Source organism: Rana temporaria, chromosome 8 (genome assembly GCF_905171775.1).
Source record: "Rana temporaria chromosome 8, aRanTem1.1, whole genome shotgun sequence".
Classification (NCBI taxonomy): domain Eukaryota; kingdom Metazoa; phylum Chordata; class Amphibia; order Anura; family Ranidae; genus Rana; species Rana temporaria.
The window spans coordinates 88,032,747-88,048,930 of NC_053496.1; the positions used below are offsets into that span (position 1 = coordinate 88,032,747).

The window sequence follows — 16,184 nt, forward strand, 5'->3', positions numbered from 1 at the left end:
GAATAGCAATACAAACAATAGTCATTTTTGATAATCCAATAAAAGCTTACATAACAACTTCAGCGCCGGAAGGTTTAACCCCCTTTATGACCAGGCCATTTTTTGTGATACAGCGCTAATTTACTTTAACTGCCAATATAGCGGTTGTGCGAAACTGTACACAAATAAAATTGATGTCCTTTTTTTCCCTACAAATAGAGCTTTCTTTTGGTGGTATTTGATCTTCTCCGCGGTTTTTATTTTTTACGCTATAAACAAAAAGAGACAGAGGGAGTGCTTGCTAACTGTGTGGGGGTGCTTGTACTGTGGGAAGACCAAGATCTGTGTTCCTGCTTAGCATAAACACAGAATCTGTGTCTTTCCTGGTCACAGAATGGCTATCTGCCTTGTTTACACAGGCAGACCGCCGTTCTGTCTCTATTGAGAATTATCGGCGGGTCTCGGCAGATATCGGGTCCACGGGACCCGCTGATTAGCTCCCACTGTGTCCAATATCAGTGGGAGCTGGTCGGCTGGTCACCCGGAAACCTGGACGAGGCGATCACGTACAGGTACGGATTTCGCCTGAAGGAGCCGTCGCTCTGCAGTATATGTATGTGGGGCGGGCGGCAAGTGGTTAATAAAAAAAAATTATGTTGTGAGTGCTGCCTGTGTGTTGACCATCTCTTTCCACAACTTCCTTGTTTTCCTGTATTGCGTCTTCTTCAGTTACTTTAGTTTACTTTCTATTTTTAAAGACTATATATCCCAAGGTACCTTACTGCCTGTAAGTTTTGATTCCTGTACTGACTCTGCCTCCTGATATTCCCAATCTCAAACACTTCAGTAGTTCAGAAGACAGACTCTGAATTCTGTGACACCTGCTCACAGGGCACAGAAAATACATGTCATAGAATTCAAAGTAAGGCTGGGTTCACATTGGTGCAATGTCAGACATTGCATGTGATTCGCACCACACTGCTGTGAAGATCACATGCGATCTCTGTGTGATGCAAACTCAGCAATACAGATTGTATGGTTGAATTTGCATCGCATTCACACCAAATTCGTGCAGGACCCTTTTTTTTGCGATGTGATCTGATTCCTGTCCGAATTGGCAGTTCACACTGTGATATGCAAACTGATCTGGGGGTGTCCCTGCGGCTCGCATAGGGCAGTGTGAACTACCTGCGAGTCAGGTGCGATGCGGAAATCCGCACTGGATTCGCAGAGCTTGCCACTTTGCACCAATGTGAACCGAGCCTAAATGTGTGTGAATCCTCAAAAAGATTAAAAACTTCAGGATCATTCAGAATAATAAGAATAGGCTAGAAATAGTTGAAATGAATACATGATTTAAAATCGTTCCTGCAGATGCACTTTAACTTAGCAAAGTGAATTTTGACTTAAAGCATTTGTTAACCCCAAAAAATTAAATAAGACCCCATTCACACTGGCCCCCCTGCAGTCTCACTGCCGAGGGCTTTCACACTGAGGTGATGCGCTGGAAGAACATTAAAAAAAGCTCCTGCAAGCATCATCTTTGCAGTGGTGACGGAGCGGTGTTTACACCGCTCCTCCACCACTCCTGCCCATTGAAATGAATGGGCAGCGCGGCTGAACCGCCGGCTGCAGCGGCCCTTTGCGGGTGGTTTTAACCCTTTTTCGGCCACTAGCTTGAGTTAAAAGCGGCCGAATACCTCCTCAAAAACTACAGTAAAGCGCCTGCTGTTCTTTTCTATTCCCTTGCATACTGTATATATCCAACAAGTATTTCAGTTTATTTACTAAGCAAATTAAGCATTCACTTTACTGTGTAAATATATCTTACCTTTGGATATGAGTGTCTGCCAATTCTTTGATAAAATGTTGATCTAGGCATATGTTTAATAAACTAGGACCCGTAGCATAGACAGGAGCAAATGCCCTCTGTGGGGGCTGTTATTGACACCCCCTTGCCTGAGGCATGGAAGGAATAGCCCTGAGTAGGTCATACAGGTAAAAATTTGAAAAATTAGAATATCGTGCAAAAGTTCATTTATTTCACTAATGCAACGTAAAAGGTCAAACTAATATATGAGATAAACTCATTACATGCAAAACAAGATAGTTCAAGCACTGGATTCGCAGAGCTTGCCACTTTGCACCAATGTGAACCGAGCCTAAACGTGTGTGAATCCTCACAAAGATTACAAACTTCAGGATCATTCAGAATAACAGAAATAGGCTAGAAATAGTTTAAATTAAAGCGGTTGTACACCTGCATCAAATGTTTTATTTATTTTTTCTCCTGCAAGGCAAAAGTCATAATGAGCTAATATGCACCGCAGCGTGTCTTCCGGGTATCGCTGCTCCAGCGCTGTGATTGGCTGGAACGGCGATGACGTCACTCCCGCGCGTGCGCGCGGGCGATTTAAATTTGGCAAGGTCTGGCGGCTGCCGGTCCTTTCGCCGTAGATCCCTCCTGCGCATGCGCCGCTGCAATCAGCGGCGCATTGCGAGGGGAATATCTCCTAAACCGTGCAGGTTTAGGAGATATTCTCCTTACCTACAGGTAAGCCTTGTAATAGGCTTACCTGTAGGTAAAAGTAAAAAAAGTGGGTTTACAACCACTTTAATACATGATTTAAAATCAATCCTGCAGATGCACTTTAACTTAGCAAAGTGAATTTTGACTTAAAGCGTTTGTTAACCCCAAAAAATTAAATAAGACCCCATTCACACTGGCCCCCCTGCAGTCTCACTGCCTAGGGATTTCACACTGAGGTGATGTGCTGGAAGAACATTAAAAAAAGCTCCTGCAAGCATCATCTTTGCAGTGGTGATGGAGCGGTGTTTACACCGCTCCTCCACCACTCCTCCACCACTCCTGCCCATTGAAATGAATGGGCAGCGCGGCTGAACCGCCAGCTGCAGCGGCCCTTTGCGGGTGGTTTTAACCCTTTTTCGGCCACTAGCTTGAGTTAAAAGCGGCCGAATACCTCCTCAAAACTACAGTAAAGCGCCTGCTGTTCTTTTCTATTCCCTTGCATACTGTATATATCCAACAAGTATTTCAGTTTATTTACTAAGCAAATTAAGCATTCACTTTACTGTGTAAATATATCTTACCTTTGGATATGAGTGTCTGCCAATTCTTTGATAAAATGTTGATCTAGGCATATGTTTAATAAACTAGGACCAGTAGCATAGACAGGAGCAAATGCCCTCTGTGGGGGCTGTTATTGACACCCCCTTGCCTGAGGCATGGAAGGAATAGCCCTGAGTAGGTCATACAGGTAAAAATTCGAAAAATTAGACTATCGTGCAAAAGTTCATTTATTTCACTAATGCAACATAAAAGGTCAAACTAATATATGAGATGAACTCATTACATGCAAAACAAGATAGTTCAAGCCGTGATTTGTCATAATTGTGATGATTATGGCTTACAGCTCATGAAAACCCCAAATCCACAAACTTAGAAAATTTGAATATTGTGAAAAGGTGCAATATTCTAGGCTCAAAATGTCCCACTCTAATCAGCTAATTAAGCCATAATACCTACAAAGGGTTCCTGAGCATTTAAATTGCCTCTCAGTCTGGTTCAGTAGGAATCACAATCATGGGAAAGACTGCTGACCTGACAGTTGTGCAGAAAACCATCATTGACACCCTCCATAAGGAGGGAAAGCCTCAAAAGTTAATTGCAAAAGAAGTTGGATATTCCCAAAGTGCTGTATCAAAGCACATAAATAGAAAGTTATGTGGAAGGGAAAAGTTTGGAAGAAAAAGGTGCACAAGCAGCAGGGATGACTGCAGCCTGGAGAGGACTGTCAGGAAAAGGCTGTTCATAAGTGCTGAGGACTTTCACAAGGAGTGGACTGAGGCTGGAGTCAGTGCATTAAGAGCCACCACACACAGACGGACCCTGGACATGGGCTTCAAATGTCGTATTTCTCTTGTCAAGCCACTCCTGAACAACAAACAATGTCAGAAGCGTCTTACCTGGGCTAAAGAAAAACACACCTGGTCTGGTGCTCAGTGGTCCAAAGTCCTCTTTTCTGAGGAGAGCAAATTTTTCAACTCATTTGGAAACCAAGGACCCAGAGTATAGAGGAAGAATGGAGAGGCACACACTGCAAGATGCTTGAAGTCCAGTGTGAAGTTTCCAGTCTGTGTTGATTTGGGGAGCCATGTCATCTGCTGGTGTTGGTCCACTGTGCTTCATTAAGTCCAGGGTCACCGCAGCCATCTATCAGGAGATTTCGGAGCTCTATGGGGATGCTGACTTCATTTTCCAGCAGGACTTGGCAACTGCCCACACTGCCAAAAGCACCAAAACCGGTTTCAATGATCGTGACATTACTGTGCTTGATTGGCCAGCAAACTCACCTGACCTGAACCCCATAGAGAATCCATGGGGCATTGCCAGGAGAAAGATGAGAGACATGAGACTGAACAATGCAGAAGAGCTGAAGGCCGCCATTGAAGCATCCTGGTCTTCCATAACACCTCAGCAGTGCCACAGGCAGATGGCTTCCATTCCACGCCGCATTGAGGCAGTAATTGCTGCAAAAGGGGACCAAACCAAGTACTTAGAACATATGCATGCTTATACTTTTCAGAGGTCCGATATTGTTCTATGTACTTGCTTTATTGATTGCACGTAATGTTCTACTTTTCTGAGATTGTGGATTTGGGGTTTTCATGAGCTGTAAGCCATAATCATCACAATTATGACAAATCACGGCTGGAACTATCTTGCTTTGCATGTAATGAGTCTTTCTCATATATTAGTTTCACCTTTTAAGTTGCATTAGTGAAATAAATTAACTTTTGCACGATATTCAAATTTTTCGAGTTTCACCTGTATGCACATACTCTAAAAACTGGAAATATACAGATATTCAGCACTCAAATTAGGAAAAATAGAAGCATTTATAGATAAATGAGAATATGAAAGGCTTATTGTTGCCCATAATTGCGAATGAGTCCTAGAAAGCCTTGCCAACAAATAGCAAGAGATAGGCTGCCCTGGCAGGTCAAGGAATTGTAGATAGCATAATTATTAAATGGGCTTTGAAACAGCAATTTAGCATTAAAAGTTGTTTAGTGATCTTATTCTGTAAAAAAAAAAAAAAAAAAAAAACAAACACATTTTATTTTCTCCATTTATTAAAACTAGCAATCTATAATGAAAAGAAAACAGAAAAAAAATAATAATAATTTAAGCAGAGAATAAAGCTGGGGAGGAAATCGCAAGTGCTCTTTCCAGAATTCATAGTATCTCTATTTTCCTTTCAAATTGCATTAGGGAGGGTGACAGCTTTTAATTACCAACATTTTAACAAGTGCAGATCTTAGAATATATTCACGAAGCAATATCCTAAGGCTTATTCTGAACTGCACACGACCTATAGTTATAAAGTTCTAGGTCACTTGCTGTTTTGCATTTAATTATGTGAAGTTCGTCATAGGAGCTGTGCTCACAGCTTTGCAATCCTGCATTCCATTGGAGTGCCACCCCAGTTCACTACTACAGGTTCTGCACATGGTTGGGAAAAACTCAGATGAACTGTCATTGATGACAATCTCAATACTGTTAGGAGCCAGACTCTTTGTACCAAGATAACAGTGGGCCCCACCAGGGGCGGACTGACAACTCATGGGCCCCCTGGGCACTAGGAGATTATGGGGCCCCCGGGCAATAGGAGATTATGGGGCCTCTGGGCAATAGGAGAATATGGGGCCCCCGGGCAATAGGAGAATATGGGGCCCCCGAGCAATAGGAGAATATGGGGTCCCCAGGCAATAGATTATGGGGCCACACAGTACATACACACACATACAGTATACACACACAGTATATACACACACATACAGTACACATACACAGTATACACACAGTATTCACACACACACACACACACATACAGTATACATACACAGTATACAAACACAGTATACATACACATACAGTATACATACACAGTATACACACACAGTATACATACACACACACATACAGTATACATACACAGTATACAAACACAGTATACACACATACAGTATACATACACAGTATACACACACAGTATACATACACATACAGTATACACACACAGTATACATACACACACACATACAGTTTACATACACAGTATACACACACGGTATACACACACACATACAGTATACATACACAGTATATACACACAGTATATACACACACAGTATACACACACAATATACACACACAGTATACATACACACAGAATACACACACTGAAAAGGTACTGGAGAGGCGGGCAGCTATAATCTTGTTTAACATCCAGGGTTTGAGCAACATCCATCTACCCCATCGACTGGGATGCTGGCTGAGGGATTACAAAAACATGTAAATTCTGGTGCCTATGCAGTTCTTGCCTGTGCTCACAATTGTCTGACACAAACCAGTCCCTGCCACAGCTTTTTACCTTGCTACTAAGTTAAAATGTGATCAATGGGGAAAAGGAGACTGCAGAAATGTATCTTTATACACAAAGCAGATTGATGACATTATCTCAGCATTGGCAAAGACAGCCCATAGAGGAGTAATTTTTTTAATTAACTCAAAGTGGGGGAATCCTTCCCTCTTGTATTATGACAATGGGGAGACTTCTCTGTCATCAGAATACAATAATCAGCATTGCAGGCTTTGGCCTACAGACTGATCGAGTGGGGAAAATGTGACACAGTGGCTGTACAGAAGTTGATCGGTAGATCGTGTAGCCAGGTGCTAAGCTGGAATGTTCTTCCTCTTGGAGCAGAGGAGAGGGGGAGCGCAGAAAACCTCTGAGTAGTCAACTACCAGTGGGTATGCGAGCCTGGGGTGGGAAATTAGTACACCAGGGACAGTGTGCACAGCCCATATCTCAGATCTTGCACCACTGCCACAGCAGAGAGGCTGAAGCGCCCACTCGCTCTCTGCTTCCTACCACTGATCATTGGAGGCCCTTTTACAAAAACATGTAACTTCTGGTGCCTATGCAGTTCTTGGCTGTGTTCACAAATGTCTTGCCTGGGTTCACAAATGTCTTCAGGGAGAGACTGAGGGGGCTCCAATCTACAGTGAGCATCCACAACATCCACTTGGGAATTGGTGAAAGGGCCATCTACTGGGGATAGGCCTCATGTCCTCATTTTAAAGATTTACATGCAATTTCTGCCATAAAAAGTGTATGGGTGCCCAGGTACTGCCCTAGGGGACATGTATCAATGCAAAAAAATTTTTAAAGTGATAATTTTTATAGGAGCAGTGATTTTATTAATGCTTAAAGTGAAACAATAAAAGTGAAATATTCCGTTAAATATTGTGCCCGGGGGTCCCCTTTAGTCTGCCTGTAAAGTGGCGCATCTGTGCGATGGTAGAGCATCGTGCAGAAATAATGACATTTCTAAAAGGACATTTTTTTATTTAAACTTGCTCCTGGCTGTAGTGTATTGCCGCCTCCCGGCAATATAGATGGAAAATTAAGAAAAAAAAAACAGTGTGGGGTCCCCCCCAGTCCATACCAGGCCCTTTGGGAGTGGGGTCCCCCCCAAAATCCATACCAGACCCTTATCCGAGCATGCAGCCTTTAGGTCAGTATAGGGGGGAACGAGCGAGTGCCCCCTCCTGAACCATGGGGGGGGGGTGGGTGCTTTGGGGCGGGGGGCTCTGCACCCTCCCACCCCAAAGCACCTTGTCCCCATGTTGATGGGGACAATAGCCTCTTCCCGACAATACTGGGCTGTGGTTGTCAGGGTCTGTGGGCGAGGGGCTTATCGGAATCTCAAAGATCTCACCCCCCCATGAAACTGTAGCTCCCCAGTGCCGACAGCACTCATGCAGCCCCAGACCATGACACTTCCACCACCAACAATATTTTTTTTCAGATAATCAGAGAGTTCTTTGCCATGAGGGGCCATGTTGAATTTCCAGTGACCAGTATGAGAGAGTGAGAGCGATAACACCAAGTTTAACACACCTGCTCCCCATTCATACCTGAAAAAAAAAGTGTCAAAAAGTAAAAACCACAACAGACAGTTTTTGACAATTCCTTTATTTAAAAAAAAGTGCCCCGTGATGTACATCCTTCATCAATCACACCACCAGATGGACCCCGAAAAATAGAAAGAACAAAAAAAGGCCTCCTGGCGACTGCTGTCTTTTCGCTTTGACAGCTCTTATATAGATAAGGGCAGGGCAAACCGCTGACGTAACCTGATGACCCCCCATCCCCTGACGTCACATGACATGGTACCCCAAAGCACCCTCCCTATGTTCAGGGCAAGCGGCATAGTAGGAATCCGCAGGATGGGGCAAGGGGGGTCAAGTGCCCCGCCTGGAATCAGCAAGGTGTTCACACACTAGGAACGAAAGTGCAGGAAGTCAAACATGATAAAACGTTCACTTCACCGGAGCTCAGCCTTATTTATTGTCGGACTGACATCTGGATCTTCTTCCCCGCTGTCACAGGCTTCCCTATCGCTGTTATCTTCTGTTATCAACAAACTGCTTGTGGAATGTGTGTTCAATTGCAGGACTGCGGACCTGTCAGCACAGACTGTCTATCTCCTTATACTATCAGGCTGAACCTTCTGTTATCATGTAAAGAGATTTAACACTTTACTTCCCTACATGCTTTTGCTTGACTACTCTTATGCCGTGTACACACGATCATTTTTCGGCATGTAAAAAATGAAGTTTTTAAAAAATGTCATTTAAAACGATGGTGTATGGGCTTCAAATCATTTCTCGGGTTCTGAAAAACGACAAAAAAATAATTCGAACATGCTGCATTTTTTAACAACATTTTAAACTATGTTGTTTTTCGGGTTGTAAAAAATAATCGTGTGTGGGCTTAAACGACGTGAAAAACCCGCGCATGCTCAGAAGCAAGTTATGAGACGGGAGCGCTCATTCTGGTAAAACTAGCGTTCATAATGGAGTAAGCACATTCATCACGCTGTAACAGACAGAAAAGCACAAATCGTCTTTTACTAACACGTAATCAGCTAAAGCAGCCCAAAGGGTGGCGTCATCCGCATGGAACTTCCCCTTTATAGTGCCGTCGTACGTGTTGTACGTCACCACGCTTTGCTAGAGCTTTTTTTTTTTTGCGATCGTGTGTGAGCAATGTCGTTTTAATGATGAAGTTGAAAAAAACTTCGTTTTTTTTAGAGGCTGAAAAACATAGTTTTTCGCAACCTGAAAAATGACCGTGTGTACGCGACATTAGGCTCATTCACATGTGTGGAAGTGACTATTGCTCCTCTGAAAAGATCCATGCTTGGATTGCTTTTCAGAGCTGTTTAAGAGTTGGTGAGTAGGGATGAGTTTCGAATTGCCTGTTCGCCTGTTTGGCGAACAACAAACAATTTGGGGTGTTTGTGGCAAATTCGAAAAGCCGTGAAACACCCTGTTAAAGTCTATGGGAGAAATCTAAAGTGCTAATTTTAAAGGCTAATATGCAAGTTATTGTCCTAAAAAGTGTTTGGGGACCTGGGTCCTGCCCCAGGGGACATGTATCAATGCAAAAAAAAGTTTAAAAAACGTCCAAATTCAATTACCAGGCCCTTCATGTCTGGTATGGATATTAAGGGGAACCCCGCCTTCAATTTAAAAAAAAATACGTGGGGTTCCCCCCAAATATCCATTCCAGACCCTTCAGGTCTGGTGTGGATTTTAAGGGGAACTCCACCCCAAATTTAAAAAAATATGGCACGGAGTTCCCCCAAAAATCCACACCAGACCCCTTATCCAAGCACGCAACCTGTCCGGCCGTAGAAAAGAGGGGGGGACGAGAGAGCGTAAATAGTTGTAAAAAAACACACACACACACACAGTGGAAAAAAGTCCCTTATAAAAAAAATAAAAAAATCCAGCGGTGGTAATCCACTCTCGGTCCCGGCTTCCCGCTCCAACGTTGTCGGTATCCAGTGACGGGTGATCTCCTCTCCGGTTCAGTGATCAAAAGATCATCCAGGATCCAGAGCGCAGCATCGCCGGCCGCCTGTCTCCACTGGAGACAGCCCGGCGAATGCCTCTGCTGCTGGAGCTAGTGACATTTCTTATATAGGTGAGGCGGGGCCACCCGTCACGTGACCCCGTCCCTCTCTGACGCACCCTCTGCTACGTCACTGGGGAAGCCCAGGCTTCCCCCTTGCGTCAGAGGGGGCGGGGTCAGGTGACGGGTGGCCCCGCCTCACCTAAAGAGACAGGCGGCCGGCTATGCTGCACTCTGGATCCTGAACGATCTTCTCATCGCTGGCCCGGAGAGGAGATCACCGGTTGCTGGATACCGACAACATTGGAGCGGGGAGCCGGGACCGAGAGTGGATTACCACCGCTGGATTATTTTTTTATTTTTTTATTTTTTTAATAAAGGACTTTTTTCCACGGTGTGTGTGTGTGTGTTTTCACAACTATTTACACTTCTTATATTCACATAGGGGGCCAGGATCTGGGGGTCCCCTTTGTTAAAGGGGTCTTCCAGATTCTGATAAGCCTCTCGCCCGCAGGCCCCCACAACCACGGGCAAGGGTTGTGGGGATGAGGCACTTGTCGATGGGGACATCCTCCCCATGTTGAGGGCATGTGGCCTGGTACGGTTCAGGAGGGGGGGCACTCTCTCGTCCCCCCCTCTTTTCAGCGGCCAGCCAGGTTACGTGCTCGGATAAGGGGTCTGGTGTGGATTTTTGGGGGAACTCCACGCCATTTTTTTTTAATTTGGGGTGGAGTTCCCCTTAATATTCATACCAGACCTGAAGGGCCTGGTAATTAAATTTGGGGGGATCCCACGTTTTTTTTTTTTTTTATGAATGAATTCTCTCTGAATTGCCGACAATTCATTATAGCCACGAGTCAGTTTTAAATGACTTTTTTATTTTTCAGAAATTACACTTTGTGCAGAGACAGTTCTAAGTACGGGAAACATGCGCTATTTCACATGCTTACTTTATACCCCCCCTAGGTACGAAATTTAAAGGAATATTTCACTTTTATTGTTTCACTTTAAGCATTATTAAATGTACTGCTCCTGAAAAAACTGCAGTTTTTAAAACTTTTTTTTGCATTGTACATGTCCCCTAGGGCAGGACCCAGGTCCCCAAAAACTTTTTAGGACAATAACTTGCATATTAGCCTTTAAATTAGCACTTCAGATTTCAAACGTTCAAGTCCCATAGACTTTAACGGGGTTCTAAAGTTCACACGCACGTTTGGTGTGTTCGCAGGTTCTGATGCGAACCGAACGGCTCATCCCTAGTGGTGAGGAGGCAATCCAATACTTGCCTTATTGTGGCCACATTAAACTACATTATGGGAGGGTTCCCCCAGTGGGGTTTTTCAGGCAGCAAAGTTCAAAACTTACAGACAATATATGTTAAAAAGGTTTTATTGATATAAATGTATGACATAATCATGACAGTTAAGATATGAGCTCTGGTAACATTGAATCATGTGGTTCATACACAGAAATGCAAACACAAAAATAAAATTGCTATATGGCTCAACATATCACATGTACAGGCATATATACAATGACGTATTTCAACCCCTATGATCGGGGTCTTCTTCAGAGGTTTAGTTTGCTGAAAAAAGATTATATATAGAATAATAAATTACAATTCTTGCCCTGGTACGTGCCAAAGTCGCAAAGAATATAAAGTGCATAGTTACCAAGTCACTGTGTGTGAGCGTGGGTCCAACTGAACCAGAGTTTTCACTAAAAAACGGTTATTAAGAGATCCCAGTGGCTTTCTGGTCATCAGATACCCCAAGATGCAGCATCACCATTCCACATGCGACTTACAAGGAGTCACACCACGGAGAAAGGCCCCTAGGGGGCGTGTATGGACAGGAGGGCCAGCTTCTGCAGCAAAGCATTGAAAGTATCATTATAGAATGCATTGCGTAATGCTTATTCTGTTAATTTATCAATTCGAATTTATATGCGGGTAGAGAGTCTCCAGAAAGTACAGCGCATTTACTATATGTATTGATCTAATGTTGTACATATAATTAGTATACTCCAATGTATATATGTATATATAAAAAAAGGGAGATAAGATGTCCCCTAATTCATTAATTAAGGACGTTGAATATTTTTTAGTCAATGGAATGAGTGAGTGTGTAATGAAAAGTGAGACTGTGTGTGTGTGTTAATATACAGCTGAAATAATAATGAATTAAACGGGTAGTGATGGAGGGGGGATTGAAAAGAAAAAGAAAGAGAAAAAATGAGGTGAGTGGTGAGAAGAGATGAAATGAGTGAATAAGCATGTGTAACCATATAATTAATAAATAAATATAAATGTGCAATGTGAAAGAGTGTGGAATGTCAGAAGTGTGTGTAAAGGTATATGGATATGTAATAAATGGTTGAAAATGATAATGCAACATGATAATATGGTATCAGTGACAAGGGATGGAGTAAGAGGTGAGCAATGATGTGTGTGGCAGTGATCAGTTAGGTTGTTACAAAAGCCATCAATAGTTATATTACATATTGTGTGTAAAATATTATATTAATTTTACCTTAATCGTGAGTTGATATCACACGTATCCAAATCACAGAAATTGTGTGAAGAAACTAATTTCATATGAAGGGTGAAGAATTTGACGCGCGTGCGTGTGAGGTCACGGCGTCACGCATTTGTGGTGGAAGTGACGGCAGCAGCCAGGGACATTATTCTTCTCGGATGCAGAGGGAGTCACCTAGGGAGAGCCGCCATTGCAGCATTGATCCCAATGGTGGGGTAGGGTGCAGACTAAAGAGGGGGTGGGGCTCCTGCGGACAGCCCTGGAATTCAATTTTCCCAATTAAGGGCATTATAAATAAACACAGGGAGCTAGGTGGATCTCTTGATGATCCCTAAGCATCTATCTGCAAATGGCTAGACAGTCTCCAGTGTGAGTACACCCACTGCTTGATAGATGTAATGCTATCCTGCTTTCTTAGTATAAACTTAATTTTATAATATTCCAAATAATTTAAATACAATACAAATCTCTTATTTGAGATTGATTGGTCTTTCTTGGCAAACACGTTGACCCTAAGATCCTTCATATGAAATTAGTTCCTTCACACAATTTCTGTGATTTGGATATGTGTGATATCAACTCACGATTAAGGTAAAATTAATATATAATATTTTACACACAATATGTGATATACTATTACTCGCTTTGTAAAAACCTAACTGATCACTGCCACACACATCATTGCTCACCACCTCTTACTCCATTCCTTGTCACTGAAACCATTTTATCTTGTTGCATTATCATTTTCAATCATTTATCAAATATCCATATACAATATATATGTTCTGCATGCTGGTTATTAAAAAGGTATTTATTATAAGGACTGTAGACAGTATCCTGTAGAAATTCATGAAATTAAAAACGGGGCTCGCAAACTTGCTATTGCAATTGTAGAGAAAACTGTAGATACCTGAATGTGAATATTGCCTTTTGGGAGCTGCGGTGGCTCAACGCGATTGGCACTGCACTGACAAGCCATTCACCTCTGCAGCTAGGGGTTCGGATCCGGGTCTCGGCTACATGTGAATTGAGTTTGGTGGTCTCAGCCCGGCTCCCGGTGGGTGTTCTATGCGAGGTAAGCCTGCGCTTAGTACGCCCACCCCCCTCCCACAAAAACCAACCACACCTACACGCACTCGAAATTGGGTTAACATGCACGCACTTTGACCACGCGGTCTCTAAAAAAGAGAGGCGAAGGACTAACGGGGCTGGTTGAGCGGGCAAATCCTCTCACTCCCTTATAGGGAGTCCCTCTGCCCCGTTGGGCTTCAAAGCGGAGCAGGTAGGGCGGGCTGTGTGGGAGGACCCCCTCACACACCCGCCATTGCCACCAGGGGCATGGAGAAAGGTGGCAGATTGCCTCTGGGGGAGGCCTGCCTACTCCCAAGTCCGGCTCCTCTCTCGAATACACGCACAAAATACACTTTAGAAAAAAAGAAAAAATATTGCCTTTTTTTTATTTTATTTTTTTTTAAAGGTACAAAAAATTGATTTATTTTGTACAGGATTTATACAGAGTCCATTAAATTTGCCAAAAAGATTTAATCTTAATAATGTTTAATACATTTCTTGGTTCAATGCTCAAATGCCATATTTCTTCTTTAGAGCATCAAAAGAATCACTTGTCTTTAGTGACTGTTTTACAAAATTAAACAGGGCCCGGACATCTTCTTTCTCCGATTCTGATAAAAACATCACTGCCATATCAAATCTTCTAAGTTCAGACAATCGTTGTAAAATTTCCAGAATTTTAGCTGCATCTTCATTTGCAATGTATTTAAGCCGTAGAATCTTTATCATTTCATTAAACACATCTGGATCCAATGCCCTTTGGAAGATTTTAGTGTACATGGATGGTTCAATTTGCTTGATGTACTTGTATAACATTTCCTGGTTTCCCTTAAGACTCCTGAAATCTGACTCAAGCTGAAATGAACTTGTAGGGACGTCTGGAACGTCAGTCATGGGCGGCAATAATGGTGGCACGTCATTTATTACTTTCGGCAGCAGTGTTTGAGGCGGAACATGGTTGTCTGTATTTCTCTGCAAGGTTGGTGCATCACCAATTTCCTCTATCTTTATGATCTTAGCACTGGGAATATCAGGCGATATCGAGATTTGTTCTTGAACATTCAAATTCTCTTTTTGAGGCTCCTCAACTTGGCTGACAATTTTCACATTACAGGGAGTATTTTCTTTCAAAACATTTACTGGATTTATGGCTATGGCTCCAAGTTCTTCAATCTCCATCCGCCTTAAAGGTTTCGTAGACCTCAGATGTGCAGGTTTTTCTATTGGTTTTAAATATTTCCTTTCATCTTTCCCTTTACTTTGATTGGCAAGATCATTCTGGCTGAGCATTACTGTTTTGTCACCAAGTTCCTGAGATATTTTTGCCAGTTCTGATGCTGCTTGCTTGTTACCAGGCTCCAGTTTTAAAACCGTTTCAAAATCTTCTTTTGCTTCCTTCAGCTTTCGTAGCATTACTCTTGCAGTCCCTCTTCTGGCATAAGCTTTCCCGTAAGTTGTATCCAGAGCTAAGGCTTGTGTGCAGTCTTCCTCCGCTTCCATGTACTTTTGGATTTTCAGATAGGCCATGGCTCGATTTGCTGGTAGTAGTGCATTTGTACTGTCTGCGGTAATTCCTTGAGTATAACATTCAATAGCAGCCTCATATTTTCCTTCTTTAAAGTAAGCATTGCCCAAGTCTTTCTGCACAATTGCTTGTTGCTTCAGCTTCTGGGCTTCTATGGCTTTTTTATCTTCTTCTGATAAAACAATTTCATTTTCTTTTACTTCTTCCTTTTGCTCTTGAGTAATACCATTGCCTTTTGAGGACAATGAATGCTTTAAAATGCACAGGTATACATAATAGGTAAAGTGTATTTGCACATATTTTACTGTCCTGCAGTACAATATCAAATTTATCATAAAATGCAGAGAAAGGAGATGGGAAGGTTTATATTTTTATTTTGCGGGTAGTAAAGTACAGTAATATTTTATGTTGTTTTCTTTTATTATTAAAAAATAAATGAAAAATTAGCAAAACAGAGGATATAGTCACAACAGAAAATAATGACATGACTGTCAAAGACATTAAACAAAAAGGGTTCACGTAAAGTTGTTATTGTAGTCTTGAAAATCAGAAACAGTTTATGCGACAACAGAATTAGATTATCATTATAGTGAAGCTCGCTTCTCTGCTGGCTTAACAAATGTTACGCTTTTATTTTACAATTATTGTGCACAAGATACTCCATGCAGGCGTTATTGCTACCTATTCAAACAGGAATGTAACTGAACTTATAATTAGGGTATAGATTTTCTTTGTGATGGACCATACCTTGTACTAGTGTTTGTCTAGCTGTCGTGTGAAGATTAGTCAGTATAAATGCTTTCTATATCCCCTTTAGGTTATATGACCTTCTAAAGTGTTTCCTTCAGTGTAGCACTGTGTACGACCTTTCATCATCTTAGCCTGAGAAATGAAATCTGACAGGTGACTTCAGTTCATCTTTATCCTTATACGGAATAACTGGCAGACACCGCTATGATAGTTCTTACTGGGTGAACCAGATTCTTCTACCTTTGTAATAAAGATAGAGATCAGAAAATGATTAGCAGAAGATTGTATAGCTTTGTTGTTTCAGAAAGT

At 42.3% G+C, this 16,184-nt stretch overlaps 1 protein-coding gene across 1 annotated transcript; it reads right to left on the minus strand.

Annotated features, from left to right (window-relative positions):
- Positions 1–14,007: 14,007 nt before the first annotated feature.
- On the minus strand, positions 14,008–15,475 carry LOC120910694 (RNA polymerase II-associated protein 3-like). Its single transcript, XM_040322443.1, has one exon. It carries the CDS (start codon positions 15,458–15,460, stop codon positions 14,111–14,113), a length of 1,350 nt encoding a protein of 449 aa, XP_040178377.1. The 5' UTR covers positions 15,461–15,475; the 3' UTR covers positions 14,008–14,110.
- Between the last annotated feature and the right edge of the window lie 709 nt (positions 15,476–16,184).

Coding starts and splice junctions, on each gene's coding strand:
- LOC120910694 (XM_040322443.1), bottom strand. CDS start 15,460: ATGATAAATTTGATATTGTACTGCAGGACAGTAAAATATGTGCAAATA.